The sequence below is a fragment of the Moschus berezovskii genome, chromosome 15 (genome assembly GCF_049115385.1).
Source record: "Moschus berezovskii isolate FMDL1 chromosome 15, NW_MosBer_1.0, whole genome shotgun sequence".
Taxonomy (NCBI): domain Eukaryota; kingdom Metazoa; phylum Chordata; class Mammalia; order Artiodactyla; family Moschidae; genus Moschus; species Moschus berezovskii.
The window spans coordinates 51,173,712-51,195,473 of record NC_142474.1 but is presented as its reverse complement, the minus strand read 5'-3'; the positions used below and the strand labels follow the sequence as shown (position 1 = coordinate 51,195,473).

Here is a 21,762-nt window from a genome sequence, read left to right as displayed (position 1 = left end):
TCTGCTCCTCAGCCTCCAGAGTTCTGTGGCTCTTGTGTCTTTCTGTGTTCTCCCTGTTCTTGGGGGTTCAGATCTTTTTGAGCTTATTTCAGTACTCTTGTCTTACTGGGGTTCAAGTGGGAGCAAACCTCTCTTTCATTCTAACTCAGAAGCTTGTTATTTTAGTGGTTACCCTAGAACTGTAGTTCTCACCTAGGGCAGTTTTGTCTGCAGGGAACATTAGGCAATGTCTGGGGATGTTTTGAGTTGTTACAGCTCAGGAAGGGTTACCAGTGTCTCGTGGGTAGAGGCCAGAGAAACTATCATACATCCTGTGATTCACACGACAGCTCCCACCACGAGGAATAATCTGTCCCTAACTGTCTGTGCTGCTGCTGCTAAGAAATGCTACTTTAGAAGTTGTAACTGGTGTATGTGTCACAGTCTACAATTAATCAGCATCTTCTTACTCCTTGAAACCCTCCAAGAACTCTTTAAGTGCTGTGGGGCTTTTTGTTGTTGTTTATTTCCATTTTCTAGCCCCCCTGCCCCCCACGACTATTGTACATTTGTAGTTTAGTGACTAATTCATGTCTGACTCTCTTGTGATCCCATGGACAGTAGCCCACTAAGCTCCTCTGTCCATGGGTTTTTTCTTGGCAAGAATACTGGAGTGGGTTGCCATTTCCTTCTCCAGGGGATCTTCCCAGCCCAGGGATTGAACCTGTGCCTCCTGCTTCGCAGGTGGGTTCTTTACCACTGAGCCACCAGGGGAGCCCCACTGTTGTCCATGGTGATTCTTAAAATTAATCCTCATATTTACCACTTTCTTTTTCAGATTTCTTAGGCAGATTACATCATCTTAAATAATTTTTTTACTGCCTTAAGTTCATACCCATACCTTTAAATTTCCTTGGTGAGCCTCCATTAGTGATAGAGTCTTGCTTTTCATTTGCCTGGAAATTTATTTTTCATTATTTTTCAAGACTGTCTTTACCTGGTACACAGTTCTAAGGTGATTGTTTTTTTTTTGTTTTTTCCCAGTTCCTTGAGACTTACTCTTATGTTTTCAGGCTTCTGTTATTAACATGCACAATTCAGTCTGTAGGTCTCTTCTTGCAGGAGGCTTTGAGGACTTTGTGCCTGTCATTTCACTGTGATGTGATTAGGTGAAGTTATCTTTTAAAATTTCCTGCCCAGTCTTTGTTTGAGGAGTTTCTACCTTTGATTAGCTCTGGAAAATTCCTATATATCTATATACATTATCTATATACAGTTTGTCTCATTTTCTCTTTCCTCTCATTTGGGACTTTGATTAGATAAATGTTTAATCTGCTTACTCTATTAGTCATGTTTCTTGATTTCCATTATACTTAACATTTTATTGCTGTCTCTCTCTGTGCTTTGTCTTCAGTCATTTTCAAGTTAGGCTCTTGTTTGCTGTTTCTCTCTTTATCATGTGTGTTTATTTGATAATGAACCAACCTTTGAACTTAAAAAAATGTGTTATTTTTAATTTGTTTGGGGGAGCTACCCACGTTACTAATTTGAGAAGTGTGAAACAGAAAAGTGGAAAGAACAGCACATTGAGCTCCTGTATGCTAGGCACCCTTCATCTGGATGTACAAGTTGTTACCACTTCGCCACATTTGCCTTGTTTCTTTCTTTCTTTCTTTATTCTTTGACTGGACTGGGTCTCCGTTGCTTCATGCGGGCTTTCTCTAGTTGTGGTGAGCAGGGGCTCCTCTCGAGTTGCGGTGTGTAGGATTCTCACTGCGGTGGCTTCTCTGCAGAGCTTGGGCTCTAGGGTGCATGAACTTCAGAAGTGAAGTGAAGTCGCTCAGTTGTGTCCAACTCTTTGCGACCCTGTGGACTGTAGCCCACCAGGCTTCTCCGTCCATGGGATTCTCCAGGCAAGAATACTGGAGTGGGTTGCCATTTCCTTCTCCAGGGGATCTTCCTGACCCAGGGATCGAACCCAGGTCTCCAGAATTGCAGGCAGACGCTTTAACCTCTGAGCCACCAGGGAAGCTCTACCTCCTTTCACCCTTCTATCTCCACTAATTATTTTATTCTGAATCATTTGTCCAGACAATGTAATGTTTTATTCGCTAAGTATAAGGACTTTTTCCAGCAAAACAAATTGAAAACATATTGAAAAATGCATTTATCACATCCAGTAAATTTAATATCTGAATATTATTTAATACAAAGTTAATATTCAGTGTTTCTCACTGGTTAGTTAATATCCTTTATGTTTTTTATTCCTGCAGTAAAGAATCCAGTGAATGATCATATTATTGCATTTATCATATTTTTCTTAGATTTTATTTTCTACTTTATTTTTGATAATTTCAGTATATAAAGTCTTTAAGAGTCTGAATATGCTGTTTTTCTGCTGACTCTCACTCATGCTGTTTGTTTCATATTGTGTGTGTATGTTTTAATGAGATGATAGTTGTTGGAAATCGTAGATAACAAATCTTTAATGCTAATGTTGATTCTGAGAGGCTTTCCTTGTGCTTCTCTCAGGTGCCTGGGGAAACTAGTATCCTATGAACATTTGAAACTAAATTTTCAGTTTTAGTTTCCCTAGGCCACCTAGGTAGTAGTAGTTTGAATGCATAAAGACTGGGTTGTTGGGCTCTCCTCTGATTTCGCCCAGTTATTCCTGTGATTTTCCTAGTGTGCAGTAGAGGGACAAGATTTGTTTCTGGTTTAACCTATAATCTGCAGGTATAATTCTTTGGGGTCCCCTGTCTTTATTGTGGGACTCCCTGCCTTAGGTTGTCCCGAGTCCTATTCCCCAGCACGTCTGCATGGTCTTGAAAACTAATGTTTTAGCTCAAGATTTGGCAAATGCCTTCTTGGAGAATGCTGCCTTTTTATTCTCCTTACCAATCTGGATTCTTGCTTCCAGTTAGTTTTGTTCCTGAGTATTTCTTAAACTCTTGCTCCTTGATGGTTTCAGAAAAAATCGTGATGTAATATGATGTGACATTTGTATATATTGCCAAAATGATCACAATAAACCTAGTTAACATCTGTCACCATACATAGTTACAGAATATTTTTCTCTGGGAATGAGAACTTTTAAGATCTACTCTTTTAGCAAATTTCAAATGTGCAGTGTTGTATTATTAACTCTGTAACCATGCTGTAGATTCCATCCTCAGGACTTAATTTATTTTGTCACTAGGAGTCTGCACCTTCTGACCCTCTTCACCCATTCCCTACATCTCTGTCAACCTCCAGTCTGTTCTCTGTACCTATGAGCTTGTTTGTTTGGTTTGTTTTCACATTCCTCATGTGAGTGAGATCACTGGGTATTTGTCTTTCTTCTGCAAGTTATTTCGTTTAACATACTGGCCTCAAAATCTATCCATGTTGTCACAAATGGCTAAATTTCTTTTTTTTTTTTTTTAATGGCTGAATAATATTCTCCATATAGATTGCCTTTTATTCTGTTTCTAAAAGATTCTTATTGTACCTCTCCGATATTAGCTTATGTTTTAAGTGGTCTCAATTAGATTAAACTAATCCTGATTTTTCAGTTTTCCATTTTTTTAAACCATTGCTATTACAAAACATGTACCGCTCACTCCATTGAAGACTTCTATAAAGTTGTCTTTGTCAGTTTTTATGAACATGTTACTGACATTAGGATGTTTGTTACTTGTACAACATTGAGAATCTACACATCTGAGTGTTTCAGACCAAATACGGTGGTAGAAAATTTGATCTATTGAGTAGATGTAATGGTAGAAACTGTTTTACCTGAATGTGACCCTGGAAGGGTCATTTGCAGAATTAGCCCAGTAAATATTACACTGAATTTCTTAATCTTTCTGTATTATGCTTGAATTCATTCAATTTTTTTTTCTTCTTTTAAAGTATAGTTTTGAATAGTTTTTAACAAGCATTTGTGTTGAGTGAGTCAGGAAAACTTTATGATCAATTAGAAAATAAAATATAGTATTACAGAGCTAGTCTCTTTTCCTCCCCTCTCCCATCCCACACACTTTAAAAAAATTAGCTCAAGATATATTTATTAAGCACTTTTTGCTGGGTGTTTGGCTAGGAACTTGTGATTAATAGGTGAAATTTTCAAGAATCTCAGTCTAATGAAGTGCCCTCACCTCCTACTTTGCTAACACATAGATGTGCATACATACATTTGCCCTATCCCCATGATTTTTTAACCTGATTTCAACTGAAAGTAGCACAACATAGAAGGTAGCATTTTTATCTCTCAGTCTGAAAACATTGTTTTCAGTTTCATTATAGTGAATATTTCTAGGCTTGCAGTAATGCAATATAATAACTTATTAATTTCCCTGCTCCACTTATAATGTACCATTAAAAAGACTAAACAATTTGTTTTGAAAATTAAATATTTGAACATATTCAAGATCTTTTAGTATGTTTAGCCAAGTAAAGTCAGTTGCTTAGATTTTCAACTGCTGTATATGTATATTCAAAGAAGAACAATCCTTATGTTTCTGACTATTTGTAGCTTCTTTCATCAGAAGAAAACTACCACAGCATTTGTCACAGCCAGTCAGATAGTCAGTGTGGTTCTCCTCCAAGGGGTTGGTCAGAAGAGTTGGATGAACGTGGGCATACCTTATATACCAGTGACTATACTAATGAAAAGGTACATTCTTTTTTTCTCATCTAGTTTTCTTGGCAGATTCCTCTCATAAAATCATTGTGTACTGAAGCTCTAATAGTATTTTAAAAACTCATGAAATTATTTTCTTGTAATTCTGTAGTCCTGTCAACTGACAGTCTGAAAACTCAGTGTAACTACTGATTCATGGTTTTAAACTGCTTCCAGTTATCATAATTTTTGTGGTGTCAACCTGTTTAAGACTGAACCTTTTTAAGAGTAGACCCGTTGAGTGTCATTCTGTTTATGCCTCTTCAGTAAACATATTTTTTTGTGTTTTTCTTGGCAAACAGTTTTTTGGGAATAGTTTTCTCAATGTGTCATAATAATCCACCTCACTTCCTACATTGCCTTTTCTTTTATAACCAAGTTATGTAAAACAAAAACCATGAATCTAGTGCTTTATGATTAATTAGTCTGAGAATACTTGTTGTAATTTTATGTGTTTATCATCAGAGAAGGTAATGGTTGGTTGTGCTGGTTTAAAAAATAAAAGCCTTGGAAATAAATGAAGATAGGTTTTTTCACTCCACATTGTTTCTTTAATTATTTTAACACTGCTGCTGCTGACACTAGAACATGTGAAAACAATAATTTTCATTTATTTTACAATCAAGATCATATGTTTTAGTCTTTACTCCTTCATATTTCCTGTGTTACATGAAGTTTTATTGTTGGTGTTACTTAAAGTGTATGAATGAGCTGTGTTGGGTACAGCAGGTAATTCCTCAGGGTTTGTATTAAGTTTGGATTAAATCGTTTAGTAGTTTCATCCTTAAAGATTGAAGAAAAATTCCCTTTTGTTAATTTCTCAACCCTGATTTCAGGGTTGTGTGTCCTTGTGTCCACATACATTGTTGTCCCTATATGTATCTTTGAATCTTTATGTTATCCATTTCTTGTTGTGTTGTTAAGTGGTGCTTGGATCACTAGCTTGACAATGGATGAAAGAGAGAAAATAAATTTGCATTTTTATTGAACTTAAAATGCAAGTCTGTTAGTATAAGTTTGTTGTATTTCTTTTGGAATGTTTTTGAGCAAATAGAATAAAATTCATAAGAATATCATCTAATATCTATGATTTTATAAGCTTAAGTTCAACTTTATTTGCATTTAAAATATAATACCTGTTTTGTTTTTATAGTGGCTCAAGCATGTTGACGATCAAGGTAGACAATATTACTACAGTGCAGATGGATCTCGGTCAGAATGGGAGTTGCCAAAGGTAATAAACCTTAACACTTGAGTTTCTGTGTAAAAATAGTTGATGAAATAATACCTGAAAATGGTTACAACAGGTTTATTTTTAAATTTTTATTCAGCTCTTAAAAAGCAGCAAGACTAGTTTTTCCATAATTCATTGAGAATCCTTTGCCTAAATTATTCTGTGACATACATTATCTTATAGCTATATAATATTGATAATCCCTGTTTAAAAGTTCTTTGATTCAGTTTTTCATTGTTCCTGGATCCAAGATCCCCTTTAAGTGGCAGTAATGCAAAGAGTTCTCTTAAATTTGTTGGGTTTTCTTCATGAAGTTGGTGTTAAACTTTTTTTTTAAAAGAAAAGCAACTCAGTATTCAAGTTTATTCTTGTATGTAGATGTGTGTTATAGTTGAGTCAGTCATTAGCAGCATGTAGTAATGAGACCTTCCAGGGTCTCACTGGCTCTCTAAAGATAAATGCACCAGGGCTGAGTTTATCTAAAGCAGTAGGTTTCAAAATGGTTGTGTACTTACCACTGTTAGTATTAAGATTATAAATATATATATATATTAATGATCTAAGCAGTATATAAACCGTGAACTCCCAGATGTTCAAGCAGGTTTTAGAAAAGGCAGAGGCACCAGAGATCAAATTGCCAACATCCGCTGGATCATGGAGAAAGCAAGAGAGTTTCAGAAAAACATCTATTTCTGCTTTATTGACTATGCCAAAGCCTTTGACTGTGTCGATCACAATAAACTGTGGAACATTCTGAAAGAGATGGGAATCCCAGACCACCTGACCTGCCTCTTGAGAAACCTGTATGCAGGTCAGGAAGCAACTGTTAGAACTGGACATGGAACAACAGACTGGTTCCAAATAGGAAAAGGTGTACGTCAAGGTTGTATATTGTCACCTTGCTTATTTAACTTATATGCAGAGTACATCATGAGGAACGCTGGGCTGGAAGAAGCACAAGCTGGAATCAAGATTGCCGGGAGAAATATCAATAACCTCAGATATGCAGATGATACTACCCTTATGGCAGAAAGTGAAGAGGAACTCAAAAGCCTCTTGATGAAAGTGAAAGAGGAGAGTGAAAAGGTTGGCTTGAAGCTCAACATTCAGAAAACAAAGATCATGGCATCTGGTCCCATCACTTCATGGGAAGTAGATGGAAAAACAGTGGAAACAGTGTCAGACTTTGTTTTTTTGGGCTCCAAAATCACTGCAGATGCTGATTGCAGCCATGAAATTAAAAGACGCTTGCTCCTTGGAAGGAAAGTTATGACCAACCTTGATAGTATATTAAAAAGCAGAGACATTACTTTGCCAACCAAGGTCCGTCTAGTCAAGGCAATGGTTTTTCCCGTGGTCATGTATGGATGTGAGAGTTGGACTGTGAAGAAGGCTGACTGCCGAAGAATCGATGCTTTTGAACTGTGGTGTTGGAGAAGACTCTTGAGAGTCCCTTATACTGCAAGGAGATCCAACCAGTCCATTCTAGAGGAGATCAATCCTGGATGTTCATTGGAGGGACTGATGCTAAAGCTGAAACTGCAATACTTTGGCCACCTCATGTGGCGAGTTGACTCACTAGAAAAGACTCTGATGCTGGGAAAGGTTGGGGGCGGGAGGAGAAGGGGACGACGGAGAATGAGATGGCTGGATGGCATCACCGACTCTGTGGACATGAGTTTGAGTGAACTCCGGGAGTTGGTGATGGACAGGGAGGCCTGGCGTGCTGTGATTCATGGGGTCGCGGAGAGTCGGACACGACTGAGCGACTGAACTGAACTGAACTGAACTGAAGCAAACATTTACATTTTAATTGGTACCTTATTTTAACATTTTGGAAAACACCTATAAGTAGCAGATGTGTCTGTAGTGTCAATTATCAGATAGACTTTAGTTTTTAAAGAAATTTTTCTTTTTCCAAAGTAAGTCAATTTAAAGAAAAATATTAGTAGTTTAGAGATACATGGATATAGAAAAAATCATTAAAAAATGTAGTACAATGGATAGAATAAACTATCGTCAGAGGCACAGGAAGATAACAAATATTAAAACATGGTTAAAGAAGATGGAAGATGGGTGGAAAGTGTCCTGTATGCACAAATGAGGAATTCTAAAGAAGAAAATGGAAGAACTGGTAGAGAAATAGTATTTTGGAAATATAATTTCTTGGAATTTTCTGAAACTAAAGGAAGGCATGAGTCTTCAATTGGAGCGTTTAGTACTGACCAGAACACAGAAAAATAAATACACATATTGACAAATTTTACTGAATCTGTGGAACTTCAGTAGGGGGAGACAATCTTAAAAGCCATCAAAGGGTAAAAAGCAAGATTACCTGTGGTGGCAGTTTGCATCATTTGATCCATTCCTCACCCACTCCCATATCAGTGCTTTTTGCTGTGTACCTTTGTAGTGACCTCTTGCTGTGGATGGGGGCATATTGTCCTGCTGTTACCATGACTGAATATGGTCTAGACATGTGACTTGCTTCCACTGATGGGATGTGAGCAGATGTGTCATAAACATGGTATTGAAAAGGGCTTGTACACCAGGGCTTGCTTTTCCACCTCTACCTCTGTTGTGAGAGGAATGTATGGTCCTGCTGCTACTAAGTCGCTTCAGTTGTGTCCGACTCTGTGCGACCCCATAGACGGCAGTCCACCAGGCTCCACCGTCCCTGGGATTCTCCAGGCAAGAACACTGGAGTGGGTTGCCGTTTCTTTCCCCAGTGCATGAAAGGTAAAGTGAAAATGAAGTCGTTCAGTCATGTCCGACTCTTCACGACCCCATGGACTGCAGCCTACCAGGCTCCTCTGTCCATGGAATTTTCCAGGCAAGAGTACTGGAGTGGGGTGCCATTGCCTTCCGATGTGTGGTCCTAGGTAGAGTAAATAAATACATTTTAAGAAAATGAACAGAGTCTAAGAGATCTGTGGGACCATACAAAAGACCTAACATTCATTTCATGAGAATTCCAGAACGAGTGAAGAAAGAGTGTGAAGCCGAAAAATATTTGCAGAAACAATGTTTGAAAACATCTCAGATTTGATAAAAGACAAACCACCAGATTCATGAAGCTGAGTAAATACCAAACAGCATGGACTCGAAGAAATCCACATTCAGACACACTGTAATCAAATTTCTGAAAACTAAAGACTTCCCCTTTCCCCCGCCCCAAGAAATATCATGAAAGCAGCTCAGTGAAACAACACAGTACTTTGTGGGGTAATAATGATTTGAATAGTAGAGGATGTCTTACTAGAAACCATGAAGCCAGAAGGAAGTGGTGCAACATTTTACAAATGCTGAGAGAAAAACTCATGATTGTACATCCAGCAAAAATATCTTTCAGGCATGAAAGTAAAATAAAGAAATTTTCAGATTAAAGTAAACTCAGATTTATTACCAACAGTCTTGTTCTCAAAGAATTGCTATAAGAAATCCTTAAAACAGAAGAGAAATGATAAATGAAAACTTGGAACTTTAAAAATGAACAGAGTATAATGGGAAGGGTGACTATCTGAAGACACATTTGTCTTGAGTTTTAAGGGGATATAAAAAGATATTCTATGCAAATAGAAATCAAAAGAAAGCTGCAATAGCAGTATTCGTATCAGACAAAATAGGCTTTAAAATAAAGACAGTTATAAGAGACAAAGGACACTACATAAAGATCAAAGGATCAATCCAAGAAAAAGATACAACAATTGTAAATATATACATACCCAACATAGTAATATCTCAATATATATTAAGGCAAATGCAAACAGCCATAAAAGGAGAAATCAACAGTAACATAACAGTAGTGGGTGACTTTAACACCCCACTTTGATCAATGGACAGATCATCCAGACAGAAAATGAATAAGAAAAAACAGGCTTTAAATGACACCTAAGGCTGGATGGACTTAATTGATATTTATGGAGCATTCCATCCCAAAGCAGCAGAGTACACATTTTCAAGTGCACATAGAACATTCTCCAGGACTGATCACATGCTAGGCCACAAAGTGTGTCTCAGTAAATTAAAGAAAATTGAAATCATGTCAGGCATCTTTTCCAGTCACAGTGCTTTGAGATTAGGAATCTAACTGCAAGGGAAAAAACTATAAAAAACACAAACACGTGAAGACTGAAACTGTATGCTATGGACAACCAATTGATCACTTAGGAAATCAAAGAGTGAATAAAAAAAATTATATTTGATCTTTAAAAAAATTAGAAGATTTCTGAGGTGGAGATGTCATCTAGGACAACTCTGTTGTGAAGAGGGGAGAGTAATGGGACATAATTGTTGGTAAGGTTTCTACATTTCACTTGAAATAGTAAAATGCTGATATTTTTAGACTGTGAGGAATTAAATACATAATTTGTAATACCTGGAGTAAGCACTAAAAAACTATAACATGAAATAGACTCAAAGAGCTATAGATAAACTACGTTAGTAAAAGCTCAGGATAGTCCATAGGAAGGCAGGAAAGGAGAAACAGGCATGAAAAACAGAATATAAAACAAAGCAACAGACTTAAATCCTAACATAAACATAAATTACATTAAATGTAAATTGTTTAAACACAGGTATTGAATATTTTTGGAAGTGATAAAAACCATGACCCAATTATATGTTTCTACAAATAGATCACTTCAAATGTAATGATATATTACATCATGCTGAAGATTACTTATCATATAGTTTATAGTAAATCTCATACTTCATGTTGCCATTGCAGAAGCTTTGCCATTAGAATTAGGTCTTAGACTGTAACTTTCCTGTCAGTGCTTCTATTCAACAATTAAAAAGAAAAGAATTAAGAGATGCAATTGTTCCTTTTATTATTGGAAAACTAGGAGATTTGGCAAACTCAGAACTGTTACTAGTTCAGCAAGTTTGCTGGACGTAAAATCAACCTAAAAACTACCCAATTCTCTAGTAAAAAGTTAATGTGAAAATATGATAGGAATAAAGTTCTTTTTTATAGCAGCAGCAGTAACAACGCCAAGAAGAATCCTAAGATTATACCTATAGAAAGTTTGTAAGATCTTAAGAAAATTTCAGAGAAGAATTGAGGGACATAAAAGATGACCTGAAATGATGCAATAACCATTATGATCTTGGGTTGGGATGCTTAACATTGTAACAGTGTCCCCATTGATCTGTAAATTCACTCCACTTCCATTTACTATTCCCGTTTCCACCTTTTTTGTTTTTTTGAATTGATGCTAAATTTTACTTGCAAGCAAAGGTCTGTGAAAAACCAAAATATTCCTGAGTAGGGAGAATGTCTACTCAAGAATAGGAGAGGGGTGGGGTTTCTGCTCTAGTGATTAAGTTGTGGGCACATGTGCAGAGAAATCGACCAGCAGAACAGAATAGGAACCTCAGATGTAGCATCACAAATCCCTGGGTAAAGCATGGACTGTACAATAAATATTTTGGAGATTATTGGTTATTCCCAGGGGGGAAAAATGAAATAAACATAGATCTTGATGTCTCACCTAATGATTAATTCCAGGTAGATGACAGTTGTAAATGTAATAAGCAAAACTTTGAAGGCTATAGAATGCTGGGATCAGAGAATGTCTTTGACTTCAGAGTAGGAAGCCTTTCTTCAATAATACTGTGTAAGGAAAAACTATAAAGGAAAAGACGGACACATGTGACTGCATACAGTCCAGCAGAACACCTTTTAATGTTAAAGATACCATACACAAAGGGGAAGAGATGCGCTTTGGCCTCAGAAAAGCTACATTGAATTTGAAAAGCTTACAAAGGCTTAGAAACCAAGATGTGTAAAGAACTTGCTGGTTCTTTATGTACACACTAGTGAGAGAGAGAACCTAATTGAAAATAGGCAAAATATATGACTGTCAGGGGAGTGTATAATTTCCTTGGTTCTGTCTCGTCACAACAAAAATTTGAAGTGACGGACGTTAAAGCCCTAGATGTGTCATAGCTCTCAGACAGTGTTACAGCTCCGTGTTACAGCTCAGTTTTATTCAGAAAATAAAGGAAAATACATCCTCTAGGCATGAGGGCATGCTGACCCAAAAGACACGAAGAGGAGGGAGAGAAAGAAAGAGAGACAGCACGTGTGGGGGAGAGAGACCCTGGGCCCTTTGGCTCCCCTTTTTATATGGTTTTCCCTCCCTCCGGGCCTGCCCTATGTAAATTGCGCTAGCCAGGAGTGCTGTTGTTTCTACCTGAGGTCCTCACTCTGGTCCTCGGACCTTCCTTTGTTCTGTTTTCACGGGCTTTTCCCTTCCTTGTCTTTTAGCCACCGCCATTCTGGACTCCTTTTTCCTATTCTAACTACCTAACATGACTAAGCCATACGGAGGAAAGGAAATTCATGAAATAAGTATTTGAAAAGAATTTCCAAGTCACCAGGAGAATGAAAGCAATGAAGTAACATTATACATATGTATATACATTTATTTTCTATACACAAATGCATATAAATTCAACAGTACCAAGTAAGGCAGTGGAGAGCATTATATTCTGCTGGTCGGAGTGCTGTTAGTACCCCACCTTGGGGATGTCCACCTGAAACAGAAGGTTAAATTGTGCTGTCTGTGAAACTGCTAGGTGGTGTTTCTCTGGGCTCCAGAGAGTTCTGGTTCTTTGTATCTCAGCGCAAAAAGAATTCAGCAAGAGGCAAAGTAATAGATAAGATGTGACTATTAAAATAGGACACTTGTGGGGCTTACAAGTGGGTGGGTGAGAGAGTGGCAAGTGCTGAGAACTTACTGGGTTGCAGTTTTATAATCAAAGGAAAAGTAGGGAAGGACAAAAGACCATCTTTCTCATTCTTGAGTAGACATCATGCTTTCATCATCAGCTCCTCCTCCAGATTGGGCAGGGAAGTTTTCTTGTCCCTGCCTGGTCAAGCCAGGGCTGTCAGGCCACTATGGAAAAATTACTTCAGGTCTCAATACAAAGAGGGTCTTTCACTTTGAAGTGTCACCTTTCCATAAATTACTGTTCTCTTTATGCATGCAGAGAGCATGTCCTAGGTATCATTAACTTACTGAGTTCACTGGGCAGGATGTGGGTCTCATGCCACCATTGTTTTATTGTTTGGGGGCATGTCTCATACTTTGGTTGCATGGGTTTTGCTGCTAAGCAAGCCTGCTTGGTTTTGTGGTTAAGCAAGCCTGCTTTCTTCAGTGATTGTTAACATATTGTGGTCTCCCAGAGCCCCCTAAAGTTCCTCTCTATCTACAGTCCTCAAATGGTATTTCTGAGCTATTTGATTATCGTGCCCTACCCCTGTCATCCACATATAAGGTAGTGTTATGAGGAAGTGAAGTATAAATGAGTTCGAGCTGCACACTCACCAACATGGATTTAGTTTTTTTTTTATTGTTTTTTTTTAAAATAAAAACATTATTGAGTGAAAAACCAAATTGAAGATTGATATGCATGATATGATTCCATTTATATAAAATTTAAAAGCCCACAGGTAATATGTAGTTATAGATACATATATATGTACTAAAGTGTAAAGTTGCTGAGAATGGTGAAGACAGAGTTATATGGTACTGCTAGGCAGGGGTTAATGTGTTAGTCGCTCAGTTGTGTCCAATACTTTGCTACCTTATGGACTGTAGCCTGTCAGGCTCCTCTACTCGTGGACTTCTCCAGGCAAAAATACTGGAGTGGGTTGCCATTTCCTTCTGCAGGGGATCTTCCAGACCCCGGCATCGATCCAAGGTTTCCGGCGTTGCAAGGCAGATTCTTTACTGTCTGAGCCACCAGGGAAGCCTTTGCTGGGGAGGGGAAGAGGAATGGAATCTAAAAAATGTGCTCAGAGAACCCTCATATTTTATTTCTTTAGAAATCAGATAGTTACTTGTCTTAGTTATGTTGGAGTTCAGTGGTGGGTTTTTACTATAGTTGCTATTCTTTTGTATGTTTGAAATTATTCAGATAAAAATGCAATTAAAATTCTTAAAAGAGATGTTTTTTAAGAAGATTTTTTAAATGTTTTAGTTATCTTGTTCAACTAGATGTGTTTGTGTGTGTATATTTTAACTGTGCTGTCTTCTTATTTTTCTTTTCTGTAATTACGTGACACTTTATTTTTGTCTTCTGTCTACACTAGATTTTATATCACATTTTATTTATGCTTTATTTGCTTTTATGAACATACTGTTGCCTAGTAAAACTGTCAACACCTTTAAAATGGTGATTATTACCCAGTTTAATTTTACATTATTTTTGTTGCCCTGCGAAAAGAATTTCTAAACAGTTGTGGTAGTTATAAAGTTCAAAGGCTAGGGTAGATATCCATTACAGTTCATACACAAGCTTACACACAACTGCACATTTTAATTGTTCCTAACAATGATTGTATTGAAGTGATAATACACCTCTGCTTAATAACTGGGTTTCTGCACTTAAGAAATTGATTTCACAGAATTTTTTGGGGGAAGCCTTTAATCTTCATCTTTGTTCATTCTATAAATGATCCTTTTGTGAACTTGTGTGACACATTTTAAGATTGCTGTCAGGCAACAGTGAGTGAAAAACGTACACCCATGTGACTGCCTGGGTTTGGCAAATTCTGATGTGAAAAATGAAGTAACAGCTTTAGGAAACAGTTTTGGAGGGCCTGTATGGACTCATTTTGGAAAGTGAAGGAATGACATACTGTGGAGAAAGATGTTGGAAAGTTTTTTAAAATAATAAAAACAGTATAAATTATGTATTATTGAAATTTAATAATAAGATAAAATAATTTCACTGAAATTACAATGAGTCATTAAAATTTAAGATTTACTGGGGAGTTTTGAGAAGTAGGTATTAGGAATACTTTGGTTTCAGGAGAAGAATGTACCCCTTAAAAATAGATGAATTTTCTTTTGTCATTTTATTATGATATATTAAAACTGCCTGTATGAAACAGCATAACTCTTAAACCTCACATTTCTTAAATGTTTATGCCTGGTGGTCTACTTGACATTTCAAACACTGCAAGACTTAGAATCTTATTAATAATGTATTCTAATTTTATGTGTAATTTTTGTTTGGCAGTTACTACTTATCCTTTGTGAGGAGGGCATGATGACCCACTGCAGCGGACAGTCCCCATGGACAGAGGAGCCTGGTGGGCTAGTCCATGGGGACGCAACTGAGCGACTAAGCACAGTACTCATCCTTTGTACACAACTGATATATTCATGATTGGTGTCTGGCACTAGTACGGTCACTACTGTTGGACTTGGTTACATTTTACCACTTCAGAGAAATAAATAGTAGTGTGCTTGGCCTCTAAATGAAAAGTAAAAACAAAAAGCACTTTACATGTGAATATGCTGTTGTGTATGAAAGCATCATTTTAAAAACATAAGCCAATAATTGAATTCATGTGGATTTTCAAAGTAAAGGGAACTTTAAAAAATTTATTAGTCTGATGACCTCATTTTACAAATCATAATAACTAATGTTTATTGAGACCCTATCAGGGCAACATTTGGCACTTTTTATATGCTATTTAACCCTCTATTTCTTTTGTATCAGTTTTACAGTGAATGCAATTCAGACTTGGGGATATTAAGTGTTTTGCCAAAAATAACTTGAACTCGGTCTCTCCAGCACCCAAGTGTGTGAACTTGTGCCAAGTGCTGGTCAGAGATGAGTGAACTCCTCTTAGTGTCACATGGTGAGCTTTGCCTGATGCCATGTGTCACTTGGAGCCAGCATGTTTAGATTCCACTTTTGTTTCTATTATTTATGAGGTGTAATTTGTTTTCTTTAGTACAATGCTTCATCTCAGCAGCAAAGAGAAATTATTAAAAGTAGGAGTCTGGACAGGCGGCTGCAAGAACCAATAGTACTGTCAAAGTGGAGACATAGCACCATTGTGCTGGACGCCAATGACAAGGTAGGACATTCTGAGAAAATAAATCTGTTGAGAACTTGGGCAAGTTCTTTATGCTTTATTTTCTTCTTTGTTGAGTCTCATACCTTGGTGGTGACTGTTTTATTGCATGCGGTATCTGTTTGTCCTAGAGTGGGAATTGGTTTTGAAGTTTTCTGGTTTTTGACCTATGGCATAATGATGTATGTATACATGATGCATTTGGGCCTGGTGAGTGATAGGTTTTTTTCATAATTTCATTTTAAAGTCACACATCATTATTGTTTGTCTTCAGTTTCTAAGAGATTTAATGGTAAAGACATATAATTAACTTTCCCATCCCAGGGAAGATTGAAAGCCTGCTCCTCCTGTTTCCCTAACAGCCCTCTGTTTAAAGTGCTTCTGAGAAGTCATGTTCTCTGTTTGAAATAGGGAGTGGATTTTGATGCAAACATGAGATTGGAAAAGCGGTAGAATTTTTAACTTACTTGTGAGTTACATCTTTACCTTGTGACCTCAAGTCTGGTGATAGAATAGGAAATTACTACAAATTTGTAGACATCAGACATACTGATGTTAAAGTGGTGGTAATGATGTGAGAGTGGCAGTAACACCCTAACATTGAAATATTTGTCACTGGGGACTCTATTTTACCAGCAAGATTCTCTTTCAGCATAGTTAATAGGTTTCCTGCATTTGCAGGCATGTTAGTGAAAGCAGGAGACCCTCTCCTGAGGCATATTTCTCTGTGTTTGGATGCTGTCAGTCCTAAATTCATTTTTAAATTATCTCTCTCAGTTGGTCAAATAAGTACTTCTAATTTCTATTTGTAAGGATATTAGGTGGTGGAGTGTAGAGGGCATATTGAAGGAATGAAATTCTGGAGTCTGTGCTATTGAAGGCTTGGAAATATATTAGCATTGAAGTTAACCTGTATAGGTAAGAGTCCTAGAGATTTTATTAATAATAGAAACATTCATTTAACTATAAGAACCAGATTACACTTCAGTGTATACAAAAAACTCCTATACTATATGTGATGAATGCTCTAGTGCCCAAGCTATGGTTGCATCATCCAGTGGACTCTAGAATAAAAAGGATGTTTATTTTGCTGATATAGACTTAAAATTTCTTACCTCTTTGTAATCTTTCTTGAGATTCATTTTCAGTATATTATTAGAATAACGTGGAGTTCTTATTTCATATCCTTTTTCATCTAATTGTTTTGGAATATAACGTGGTTTTCTTGAGACTAGACTTATTTTTGTAGAAATGGCTTTTTCCCCTCTACCTTTATAGATGGGAATCATGGATAATTATTTCATCAGATAAACTCTTTTACTTATCATCTTCTAATATATATGTTTTTAAGATTTAAGATTATAAAAGAGGGTCTATACCAGAACAAGGGGTAAAATCTGTATAAGTAATCATAGAAACCTAATACCGTGTAGCGAATGTTTTTACAATGCTATAGGTCCTAATTCAGTTGCCAGACAACCTTGAGGGAGGTAGGTGAGGGTATGTAGTCACCACTCATTTTATTCAGTTGCTTATTTTCTAGTTTATGGGTCATCAAATCTTTCCTCTTTTTCTCACACTGTTTTAATATTAGGCACTCTTTGAGAAGTCAAGAAATGGAAAAGCAAAACTTCTGAAGCTGTCGGGAAAAATACTTAAATGAGGCTAAACTGACATTTGGACATTAAATGTAATTTCTTTTTATAAAGAAATATTTGACATGATTTTAATGTTTTCTCTATTTATATGTAGGCCTTGGATGTTTGCTTTTAAGGTTGTCCCTTCAAGAATTTTTCCTGTAAAATTTCACTGCTGCCTAGTTTCTGTATTTACAAATTGTATAGGTTATGAACCTGAAGACTTTTTTCCAAGTAAATGGATGTTGAATTAATGGTTTTGTATTGTGATTTAATAAAAATTCCCAGGCTCGTCACCTGTATTTTATCCAGTTCCATAGGTATAGAAATGTAGATGATACAGATGTGAAGATGAATGTCCAGATAAATTATGTGACTTTATAGGAAAGTTAATAATAGATGTTGGCATATGATTTCCTTAATTCTCTTTTCCTGAAATTATTCAAAGCTTCTAGGAGAACAGAGAACATTTAAATGGAACTTGGCTATTGGTACCAATAGAATGTTTCTTTGGTCTTATCCTCCATGTATAGTGTTACAAATACCTGAGGTAGAAATCACATACCATTCTAATATTGCCAAAGCAGAATTTTTTTGAAAATGCACATTATTGGCTTGCTTCTATTATATTATTGTAGGCTTAGACTTTAAAATATTCCCTTTTTTTTCTGGTGAGTTATTAATATGTAAATCTGAGGTTTCTTCTTTGCATACTAAAAACAATCTTTGTTTATTTCTAATAACTGAGGTTAGCTATAAATTATATTAAATATTAATAGCAATTTAATTAAATACAAGTTCTCATTCTGGTAGTTGCCAAGTGTTCCTGTGAATGTTCTGTGCTGAATCCTACCAGGATTCACACCAAGAGCAAATTAATATGTTGACTGTTAACATTTTATCCACAAGTGTGCAGATTTTACTTATTTTAAATATGGTTAATTTAAGCTGATGCAGCATCATGATTTTAAGGCAGCATGCCTCATTTCTTTTGAGTAATCCTGTATGTGATATTTAAGTTTATAGTAATTGGTACAAAATATGCCGTATTTTATAAACTGTTTGACATCTGTAGTTTTCACATCTGTACCATATTAGTTTCATAGCTGAATATAGAAGGGAAGTAACTAGGAAAAAATTTTTCTCAGCCTCCCTTATTAAGCTCTCTCTCTATGAGTAGAGGGAGAAATACAATTATATGAAATAGAGTAACATTTTTCATTACTTATTTTTTGTAGGAATCTCCATCTGCCTCAAAACCCTGCTATCCTGAACATGAGTCTTCTCCCTCTTCACCAAAGCACCAAGATACAGTTAGTATGATAGCAGCAAGTAGAAAATATAGTCCAATTATTTCAATCAGTTTCAGCAAATTAATTTTCTCTTAAGTGTAATGTTTAAATAACTCTTGGGCTTCTATCAGATTTCATTGGTCTCTCAAAAAATAACCAGATAATAGGTTTAAATTAAAAATCAGATTTTATTGATTTAAAAATTCCCCGCTTTGTGCAAAACATGGTACCTTCGTGATCAACTTGTATACCATATTTATCAGGGATGAATTTATGTTTGGCTTTTGAACATAAATGTTAAAGTCCCTGGAGAATACTATCAAGTTTACACATTACCCTTTCTTCCTCAGGCCAACAGTCCAAAGGTAAGAAGCACCCTCCTCCTTATTAACGAGCTTAGGTGCCCTTTTCCCCTCTAAACTGTCAGATGCATCACCCAGCCTATGCCCGGTAATATTGGCAGTACCTAACTCAACCTGAGGTTTCTCCTAAGCTTGGAAAACCGCCGATGACTTCTCTTCGGTCTTAACGTTGGAGAGATTCCACTTGACCTCAATGTTTGCAAGACGCCCCCTCCCCAAGTCTTCCTGTAATTTGCTGCTCCTCCACTTCCCCTCCAGTGGCTCCATTTCCTTTCAGAAAGGGGAACTAAACTTCGTGTTGAGGTCTGCGAGACTGTGCCTGTCCTGGGTCCTCAGCCCAGCTCACTCGTTCTCGCTGCCCTCTGGCTCTTCAGCTCCAGGGCCTTCATGTACTGAAATCCGTGTCTCTCACATCTTTGTCCAGTCAACTTCTAGGTCATTCCTTAGAGCTCAGTTCAGACTCAGAATTTTATTCTAATCCTCTAGATTTGGTCAGATTTCCCTGTAATGGGTTTCCCTGGTGGCTCAGTAAAGAATCTGCCTGTAAAGCAGGAGACCTGGGTTCAATCCCTGGGTCGGGAAGATCTCCTGGAGAAGGGAATGGCTACCCATTCCATATTCTTGCCTGGGAAATTCCATGGATAGGAACAACAGTCCAGGGGGGTCACAAAAAGTCAGACATGACTGAGCGACTATCATTTTCACTTTCATACTTTCCCTGTAGTCCTCTTCATAGCTTTTAAGTATATGTTATTTGATTCCGTAAAATAGAGCAACTCTTTTCATTTCTTATTTCTTGTAGGAGCTTCCAACCCTTAGTTAATATCTTCCCTACTAGACAAACGAAAGCTTCCTTAGAGCAGAACCGGAGTACTCAGTGCCATAGAGTTTTGCTGTTCCAGGGAGTTTTGCTGAATGAAGAAATGAAATTTGTAAAGTTTTTTTAAAAAACAAACTTTTATTGTTATTTCCTTAATTTGAAGGAATAAACTTTATTAGGATACTTCTGATTTCTTAGGGGCACAGATTTTCACAGATGGTGCTTTCCTTTTACAGGCTCTTCCTCCCTTCCCTGAGCAGGTCTGGTCTTTTGATTCATCTAACATGTTGTCCACCTGTCCTTCTGATGTTGCTCAGAAGGTTTCAGTGCCTATCCTGCTCCTTGGCTTCTCTGCAACTACAGTTAATCCTGAGCTGACTTGTAGGAGGACTCTGTAGGTCCTGCCCCCACTAATCTCAGCATAACAATATCTCTTCTTTTTTTCTGAGCTCCAAGTCATTGGCGGCATCGATGGAGTGAAAGTTACCTTGTGTTCTCCCATCTCCCTGCTGAGGGACTCATAAGGATAGATAGGGACTGCTTTCTCCTTTTTTCTTTTACATTATTTAACACAGTCCTGGGTACATAAACATCAAATAAAGATAAAAGTGAGTGTGGTTTTAGTGATTTTGTCAAAAATTATCATATGAACCTAAGTTACTGTTACTACAGTATGCTTAATTTATCCATCTATCTAGAAAAAGGAGGAAACCTTTATAAACTTACTTTAAGTATGGGTAATATATAACTTCTAAGAAGACCTTTTATAAATTATTTATATTTTGGTAAAAGGGAATTTCTAGGTAATCCTGGAAACATGAGTTTATAAATGTTCCACATAGGTTACAAAGGAATGTTTGCAGATTATTCCCCCAGGCAGTTATCCTTTCTCAAGGGTTTGCCAGCACCCTGACTGTCCTGGACTCAGGGTCCCCTCTGATGGCCGTGGCAGGGAACTGCCTCACCAGGATGCTGTTTCATTCTTTATTTTCTTGCACGTGGAAAAAAAATGGAACAACTCCGTTAATTCTGCCTAAGGCTATTCTGTTTTCTCATAAGTGTAGAGTGTCCTTCCCCCCATCACCTAGTTCAGCAGCCCCCCAACCTGTCAAGAGGCTTCTGTCCCCAGAATATCTTCCTCAGCCTCTGCTCCCTGTCCTCCACTTGCCCTGTTTGAACTGAGTCTTTTGCCTGTCTTTCCCACTGTTACCGAATTAATATGAGCAAATATTTTCTTAGTTCTTTGAGTTAAAATCTGGTTGGCATAAAGACTTAGTGGTATGAGAAAAGAAGCTACAAATGTAGAAATGAAACTGACACTATAATCAGTATTAGTTACCTGATGTCATCTTTAAATCTCTGAAAATTGCCCAGCTACCTCTCAAATCTCTTTTTTTTAAATTGAAACTATTGAAATATAACTAACATACTGTACCGTTCACCCATTTAAACTGTACAGTTTGGTGGTTGTTAGTATTAATGTATTCAGATACATGCAACTATTGTTACACTCATTTTAGAATATCTTCATCACCTCGAAAAGAAGTACTCATCTGTCATGACCCCCTCTACCTCCACACCCTGTCAAGCCCTAAGCAGCCAGTAATTACTTTCTATCTCACTAGATTTGCCTGTTCTGGTCCTTTCATTTGAGTAGAATCATATAATACGTGGTCTTTTTTTACAAGCTTTGTTCACTTGTGTACGATGTCTTCATTCAGTCTCTTCTAATCAAAGCAGATTAAAATTTCATCCCTTAATACAAATTTTAAACATGTTCATTTTTTTCTTGTTTTCTTTCCAGTTTTCAAATACATTATTTTTCAGTCACCTGAAGTCCTTTTTAGAAATAGTGTATACATCTTTTAAAAAATTGATAATGTTTCTCTACA

At 36.9% G+C, this 21,762-nt stretch overlaps 1 protein-coding gene across 10 annotated transcripts in view; it reads left to right on the top strand.

Annotated features, from left to right (window-relative positions):
* ARHGAP12 (Rho GTPase activating protein 12) overlaps positions 1–21,762 on the top strand; it is a 121,539-nt gene that overhangs the window by 65,733 nt on the left and 34,044 nt on the right. For 6 of the 10 annotated variants that reach the window (XM_055429681.2, XM_055429672.2, XM_055429656.2 and 3 more), the window contains 4 exons: positions 4,496–4,636; positions 5,796–5,876; positions 15,637–15,762; positions 18,635–18,709. In XM_055429681.2, coding sequence (XP_055285656.1) covers positions 4,496–4,636; positions 5,796–5,876; positions 15,637–15,762; positions 18,635–18,709 — 423 coding nt within the window. The remainder of the gene's footprint in view (positions 1–4,495; positions 4,637–5,795; positions 5,877–15,636; positions 15,763–18,634; positions 18,710–21,762) is intronic. The other 4 variants (XM_055429713.2, XM_055429697.2, XM_055429689.2 and 1 more) reach the window with 3 other exon arrangements.